We start from the raw sequence: 8,073 nt of genomic DNA on the forward strand, positions 1-8,073 counted from the left end.
GTATTTTGTTACATAGCAATGAGACAAATTTAAAAAAAAGAAACTAAGGTGGCTGATACTAAACCATGAAGTGCTTCACAGTTAAAAGACTAATGCAGAAACAGACATCACGCTTCAAATACACAGCCAGAAGGGTCATTTCCAAGTGATGCTTTTTAACCCTTTTTAATACATACTTACATGTAGCACAGCTTCTTGTGTTTTAGTCATGTAATTAAACATGCTCATGTTAATATGTTAAGTGCTGCTGAAGGGACATTAGTTTACAATGTTTTATAGCTAGTTCCATGGATATGACATTACCTTCAAGTTTAACAGTATATTTCAAAATAAACAAGTCACCTTTTTGGTGCATGCACTGCAAAAACTGTTTAAGCTACAAATAGCAAGTAAAAAATAACAAGCATTATTTTAATCAGTAAATGAAACTCACATAGACAATTATTCAATAAAATACTTTTATTTATGTACACAGTGTAAAGAAGCTGCACCATTCAACAAAAGTTATATTGTACAAGAGCAGACTTGAATTTGCTTAACACTTCTAAATTCACTTTAAGTGGGAGTCTCCCTGAGGTTAAGAAAGGTATCTTATAACTGTATGTGACATCAATATTTAATTCGGTGTTACGAGGAAAAACCAAAAACCCCTGAAAGATTTGGACATGGCTATTTAGTGGAAGAAGGGCCCAACAGTATGTCCTGTAAACTATTAGACAGAGACATCACAGATGACCAATACTGCAAGTAAATCTCTCAGAAAAATTGTTGGGTGGGAGGGGAAATGATGACAGGTTTTGGAAAAAAATCTAAGATGGGACATAAATGGAGGCCAATACAAACTGTGCTTGAGGAACACTGTATGAAGGCACCAAGAACCAGATGCCTTGCCAGGGTGCCTTAGATCACACATTTTTCTTGACAACAACTACCCCCCCATCGCTCCAAAACAACCCCCAACCTCCATCCCCACCCCCCCACCCCCCCCAAAAAAACCAACAAAACAAAAAACACCAAAACCCACCCCAAACACCCCCATCATAGTTTCTTGGGTTTTTTGTGTAACTTCGGCCAGAAAGGTGACAAACAGCATACCTTGAATAAGCTTGCCCAACAAGAAAGCAGGGTGAGGTCTTCAACAGCCACCCAGGCAAACAAAAAATTAACCCAAATCCATACTATGCTAGAGTTCTCCAAATCATGGCAGCAGCACACCCTGTGACCTGATCCAGCCACTACTGAAGCTGACTGTGAATTTTTCTACATAAAATTGCAGATGAGGCCTTGTAAGAGAAGCCCATCAGGACCAATTAGTTTCACATTAACAAAGTTTATACCAAACTATGGCTAGTCTACCTTTGGGTTGAAAAGCAGCACTTTGGTGTCTAACTTCTTTTACAACTAAACCCTCTGTTAAAGAACTTTTTCAGTCTTGTTTCAGAGCAATGAGACAGTCATCCACAATCATAAACCAGAAAATCCTCTTGAAGGGAACAGCCGTAAGGCAGCAAAGAAAACACTGAAGTATAGAGGGGGGGAAAAAAACAACCAAAAACCACCAAAAACAGGCTGTGTAACAGAACTGGTAACTGCAACTCTAGGCCATCCAGATGAAGAAGAAAGGTTGTCTTCATTTTTATGTCCTGTTATATTTCTAGCTAGACTGTAAATCTCCTCACCCCCCAAACCAACAGAAATAAAATGAGTGCTGTTATTTGCTTTATTGCACAGCTCTCTTGCTCTAGCAGATCTAGCAGTGCTTAGGTTAACAGGTGCTCTTAGGTATTATTAATTATGTAATTAAGACACACAAAAGATGAGATATGCCATAACAGTCTTTGCATGAAAAAACTCACATTAATACGCATACTGAAAAGATTGCCTTATTATGATAAAAATACTTTTAATGAAATATTTAAAATCCACTTATTAACATTACAAAAGTTAATAATACAAAATATTAAGCTTCAGAAGTCTGGTGCCACTGACACAAGTATCCACCTGTCTGCTTGGACCACACCTCATCTCTTTTTTCAGTCCCAAATTCACTACTAACCCCAACCCTCCATATTCTTTTATTTTAGCACATAGAAACTTCAGATTCTTTAGCCAGCCACTACAAGAATTACACATTTGGCCCAAACTCACCTCTCTTCCAACACTTCCATTTTCTGTTCAGATTCTTCAGAATTCTGTAGCTGGGATTTTTGTAATTACCACCTTGTTTTATCGAATCCAAACTTTTAAGGTTTAAGCTGCATAGAGCAAATCATCATTTCGGTATCTGGCAACTTCTCCTCCTCCCTCCCTACTGCAACTTCTGCAAGTGAGGTTTGGATTCTGCAAGATACTCATTTGGATTGCATATTTGGGTTCCGCTTCCGAGGAATTCGCCCCTCTGCTTTCTGCTAAAGTACTTTTAACATTACTCTCCCACACAAAACCCCATGGGAGAGGTACGTAATTTCAAGTTTTAGGGAGCCCTTTTTTCTATAGGATGGCATCCAGACAGGTGACACTGCCAAAACACTGCAGCCTCGTTCTGGCCTGCTTAGAAACAAGAAGGTAGCACAAAATTTAGATTTTCTCCAATGAATACCAGCACGATACCAGATAAGGTTGCTGTGTAAAATTACTGTGACCCTCTCAGCCTAGTTTTGAATGGGCAGTTTCAGATATTCACCACTTCATCGCTATCAGCAAGATCTGGCTATACGTTTATGACCTAATAGTAATAAGTTTCCTCTCTCATAGAGCAGCTCTTCAACTCTGCGCTCACACAAAGTGAATTAGGGAACACAGCAACCTGACCACAAGCTTCCTTCCTTCACTCAGAACAAAATCAAAGACATTCCCACAAAAAAATTAATAAAATTGGGTTGTTTACACCAAACAGTGCTTCCTTTACACATTTAAACAATATGCTCCACCACAGATCAGTACAAAAAGCTTCTAATACATGCCTTGACCTAAAATTCTTAACAGCTTGGGTTTGCACAGTCTTATTACTTTGGAAAACAGATCTGTGTAGCAGTCATGTCACACTACAGAACAAAGTTTCAAATGACAGACTTTTTATCTCACTAGTTCAGTGCCCAAAACTAATTAATATCTTTGTCTTTCTCCTGCCACTAGGCGTCACTCTTCTGTCACAATCTTTATACCTCCGTCCACTGTCCAAGATTCCATCCAGGAACTGTCAAACCAATCCTATTAGTGGGAGAACATCCACCACAATTTGCCAAGATCCTATCTAAAAAGCAACCCTATTCCTTAGGTCAAGGAAAGATTTAGTGATGCAGCAGATGAAGTGCAAAGGACTGTTAGCATCACTGTGAAGAACACACAAAATCAAATAAAAATATTAGAAGGACAACTGAATTGAAGGTGGTGATGCAGGCTTTCCTCCACAGAGGAGTCAACTCAGATTCTAAAACCCTCTGTAACTAAAAGCATTTCCAAAAATAAGAGGAACAATAACAGGAGCACTAATGAAAATAGCTGCATGACCAGTCATGTGGGACCTACATAGAAAATAATTTTACCAACCAGCAATCTTTTCAAGGATGAAACAGAGCCAAACGTTCTGTTGTTGCCTCTTGCATGTCATGGATTTGAAGTCCAGAAGGGACCACTGTGATTACCTAGCTAGACCTCCGGTATAACGAATGACTGCATCCCCACATGCATGTTTGTGGTGGACATGAACTGCTCCGATACTGAGGGCAACCTGGAAACTACAACTCACTTTGACAGCGAACACTCAAACAAATATCTTCCTCCTCCTCAAGTGCACTTAAAAGAACAACAACAAAAAAAAAAAAGATAGAAGACCCAACCAAAAAAACCCCCCAAACCCAGCCATGACTGCATTCTACCACTGAACAATTCAGCCACTTGGAATGATTTAATGGCACACAAGAACTAGGTACCCATTCATACCTAACTTGGGTCATAATTGATCTTAATAAACAACTTAACATAGTTTCTAGTATCAGTATCTCTGACATGCATGAAATAGGATTCAAGCTAAACTTGATTCAAGCTGAGCTTAGTAGACAAATTAACTGTAAAGCCACTCTGAAGCATTAGGACAAAGGACACCATTAGAGAGCATGTCACTAAAAAATCATGAAGTATTGTCCAACCGGACAAAACTGCTGGCATAATTTGTAACTAAGAGGTTGAAGATCTTATGTGTATGCACATATAAAACACAAACAATGCTTTTAAATAATTCTGATGCATACAGAATACTACCAGCAAGGAATCATTGTGTTAATGAGCTTCTTGCAAAAGCTTCTAGTTCATGGGTAAAGAACTACTTCACATTGTGCTCTTCTGCTTTCCTACTAGGGAACAGCTGTTTCAGCGTTATATCCTCTTCTTTTGATGTGTTTTACCATTTGATTTTCCATTTTCCACTGCTTTATTTTCAAAGTTCCAGTCAGTTGGGCTGAGAAGTTGCCGAGTTTTTTTGTACGTCCAGTATGGGTTAAGTATTAGCGTAACAGCAAATAATCCCGAGAATAAAACAATAAAATGAATAAATCCCAGATTTTCCATCACAGAATTCCAATTGAAAATACACACCCACCACATGTGGTAAGTAAGAATTATGCGGCAGTGAAACAGGTGGATCATCACCCACTGGTTTGCCTTCCAGAAAAAGGTATTAGCCCAGCCAGCCTAGAAAAACAAGAACAGAAAGTAATGTAGAAGTGAGATTGTTACTTCAAGAAAAGGAACTAAGGAATCTGTAGAACTAATAAGTATCCAGCTTTTACATAAACACGGTCTCAGGCATTTTTTTCCATGTAGAGCTATGATATTCCACATGCACATGGCATCCCAAACTCAGAATGAATCTATACCATCTCATCACCCACATCCACACAGCACCACACAGAAACCTATATGGAGGACTACAGAAATATCATCATGACAAAAGCAGGTATCAGAATAACACAGGTATCAGTTAAATGAACAGAGTTTTGCTGAAAAGCTATCTAGACAAAGCACACACATATTACCGACGGACAAGTGAGATGCACAAAAACCGTCACAAACATAATTTGAAAATGATCACGTTCTTACCTTTAGAAGTATCCAGGAAATGCATGACGAAGGAGTAGTCATCTCCAGCAATATTCCCATCAAAGGCAGATAATGTCCAGATTTCACATTAATTACTAGACCAGCCAAGCCACCAAAAGCAAGCAAGTGATGAGCTACCAAGAACACATCAAATGTTCTAAAAATAATGTTGGAGATGTGAACAGCTGCATTTTCAAGCAAGAAAAATCCAGCAGCTATTAAGCAGTTAAACCAACTCCACTTTTGCTGTGAATACACTTTGTCAGCATGAAAAACAGGATCTATGAGCAAAGCCCATAACCCCGCAACACAACTCTGAAGTCCAAATATACCACGTGTGACCGTCATATTCCAAAACACCTTCTCCTTTCCATGCAAGGCACGGTAAGTGGTACTCTTCCACGAAGACAACCAGTGAGACAGAAGAAATACTCCAAAGTAGATGAAAAAACCAACAGCTAAAAATGTCAAACGAACTTCCCATAAGAGATAGTCCCAGTCAAAAATGGTCCCGAACGCTGGCTCATCATTTGTAGGATTCATTTCTTCTTTTTTACAGAGCAAAGGCTGGCAAGGGGCTTGACACTTCTCGCCTGCACTACCGCCTCCTTTATGCCTATTCAGCCTCTGCTATTACACAAACCAGAAACCATGAACTCTTCGTTTCCATCTGGAACAAGGAGAAAAAAATTAAGTTAATTTTTAAGTCATCCATATCTGTAGCTGCTAAACCATAGAGAACTCAATTCCACTGCAGTTATGACTTTGGTCCTGTTGCCGTCAGGCACAGTCATCTCAAAGACAGGTAGACAGACAGAGTTAAGCGATATGTTTAAAATTAACTGGCCTGCAAACTCTGTACTAGTACTAAGTAATGCACTGAAACAAAAGCTGAAGAGGGCGAAGTAGGAAGGCAAGAAATAGGAAAAGAAAATACAGGAAGCAAACCCTGGTTTCTTACTTATGCAACTTGTATTTCAACAGTGCGCAGTTATTCTCCTACCCCATTATTCTACTCCCCTGCTTTTCCCTCACTGATTTTTCTACCACTTCCTACAGCTTTGGGTACAACTCCGAACCTCAAATACAAATCCGGGACATAAAACTACAAAAAACTTAATCCAGGACCACTCACACAGAAAAGGGCTTTCAGGATCATATTTCAAACCAAGACTTTGCAATCGGTTTCTGAATTTTAAACGACTTTACAACAGAAAACGTATTCCAAAAATGCAAGAAGAATATGGAATGCAGACAAACAACATTAATAAGTATTATTAACAACATTAGCGTAATTAACTGAGCAGCCCAGTACTAAGTGCCTCAAGTTAGCTGAAACTTCCCGAACACACCATAGCTCAAAAACAAAGATCTGTGGGGAGGGAAAAGCCAGGAAATACTGAAATATTTGAATACCAGCTCATTTTATGAGCGATTTAGGCGATACCAGCACAACCACTAGACCCACCACAGCCTGTAAATGCTCAGCACCGCAACGCGTTTGGGAGTTCGGTGGGAGCTAGCTGAACAAGTCACAAGGACTACCGAGGGCTGAGCCCCTGGCGAGGTGCTCCCGCCTCACTCCACCGTGCGGCCAATGCCACCACCGCAACCCAGACCCCGTAGGGACCTGCTCACCCTGGCCTCTGCCCGCAGGTGCCCCCCTCCAAGGGGCACCTGGGGGGGACACTGGGGGGGGACACCGGAGGGGAGGGTGGAGGGCGAGCTTCAGGCCCCAGCCCAAGGCCCCACGGCCCCAAAAGACGGAGGAGAAGGTGGGGTCCCAGCAGCCCCACGCTGCCCACATCTCCCGGCAGAAAAAGGGGGTGAAACACACTAACTCGATGGCACGAACAGGCCCTGAACAGCGCGACCCGCTGCGGCAAGCCCTGGCTGCAGCAGGGCCCCCGCAGCTCCCCCCCGCCCCCCAAACCCGGCGGCGGCAACAGCAACCCCCACCCCGCCGAGCCCCTCACGCAGAGCCGGGGCCTGGGCCCAGGCCACACACCCCGCTCACACCCCCCGCTTCTCACCAACAGCGCTGCCCGCAATGGTGGGCCGGTCCTTCCTGGCTCCGGGACGGCTCCGGGACGGCTCCGGGACTGCCCCGGGCACCGAGCCGCCTCACCGGCCTCCCGGGACCTCCCAGTCCAGTCCAGTCCGGCCCGGCCCGGCCCGGCCCGACCCGATGGTACCCGGGAAGCGCGGCCCGCCGCCTTCCCTCAGCCCCCGCCCTCAGCCGGGCAGGCGCCGTACGCCCTCTGCGCATGCGCCACACGCCGCCACCACCCGCCGCGCGCCGGGCCGTCGCCACGAACCACAGGGCGCCCGGAGAGGGGGGGCGCGGCTGCACCACTGGGGCAGGCCGGGGGGGGGGGGTTCGCGCCCTACGCCCGGCTAGAAGGGAGCCTTGTTTACAAGGTGGTTTTCTTCACCTGACAGCAGGCTCATCACCGCCCCTGGAAAGTGAATAATATTTAACACGTACCTGTTCAACAATAATAATAAAAAAAAGAAGTAGCAGAGATGCCATAGCTAGTACCTTTACCTGTAATTTTCCAATTTCGTCAAAGACATTAAATTATTAAATGGATGTCATGGAGTTCTGCTGCATGATTCTCTCCATACTTGTGGAAATTGATGCTGTCATCCCAGTGACTCAGCCCGGCTGGACCTTGTGAGCATCCCCTGGGGATGTCGGCTGAAACCCGGCTGGGCTCGGCTGCAGTTCCATGCCTGGGAGTTCACTTGGCTCCGACAGGCGTGACTGGCACTGCCTGCGGGTTTTGCCAGGGAAAAGCTCAGTCCCATCATGGATCACGTGGTTCCAAAAAACAGTTTCAAAAAAAAGCAAGCCACAACTTCTCTTACACAAAGATTGGCCTGGAACAGCCAAAATCCTAAGATGGGTCTGCCTGTGGTGAGAGGCCTGAGCTGGGAAGTCAGTCCTGGAAGTCTGACAGGTGCTCGGTTTCC

At 43.7% G+C, this 8,073-nt stretch overlaps 1 protein-coding gene across 1 annotated transcript; it reads right to left on the minus strand.

Moving 5' to 3' along the window:
• Positions 1–994: 994 nt before the first annotated feature.
• Positions 995–7,361, minus strand: CLN8 (CLN8 transmembrane ER and ERGIC protein). Its single transcript, XM_064447956.1, has 3 exons — positions 7,131–7,361; positions 5,098–5,767; positions 995–4,689 (listed from the first exon to the last, which is right to left on the minus strand). Exons 2-3 carry the CDS (start codon positions 5,638–5,640, stop codon positions 4,375–4,377), a joined length of 858 nt encoding a protein of 285 aa, XP_064304026.1. The 5' UTR covers positions 5,641–5,767; positions 7,131–7,361; the 3' UTR covers positions 995–4,374.
• Positions 7,362–8,073: the final 712 nt, after the last annotated feature.

The sequence above is a fragment of the Phalacrocorax carbo genome, chromosome 3 (assembly GCF_963921805.1).
Source record: "Phalacrocorax carbo chromosome 3, bPhaCar2.1, whole genome shotgun sequence".
NCBI lineage: Eukaryota > Metazoa > Chordata > Aves > Suliformes > Phalacrocoracidae > Phalacrocorax > Phalacrocorax carbo.

What these genes read in the sequence shown, in the direction of transcription:
- CLN8 (XM_064447956.1), bottom strand. Translation starts at nt 5,640, where the DNA reads ATGAATCCTACAAATGATGAGCCAGCGTTCGGGACCATTTTTGACTGG. An exon ending in TTTCCTGGATACTTCTAAAG is followed by an intron (nt 4,690 to 5,097) that starts GTAAGAACGTGA and finishes TTGTTTTTCTAG; the next exon opens with GCTGGCTGGGCTAATACCTT.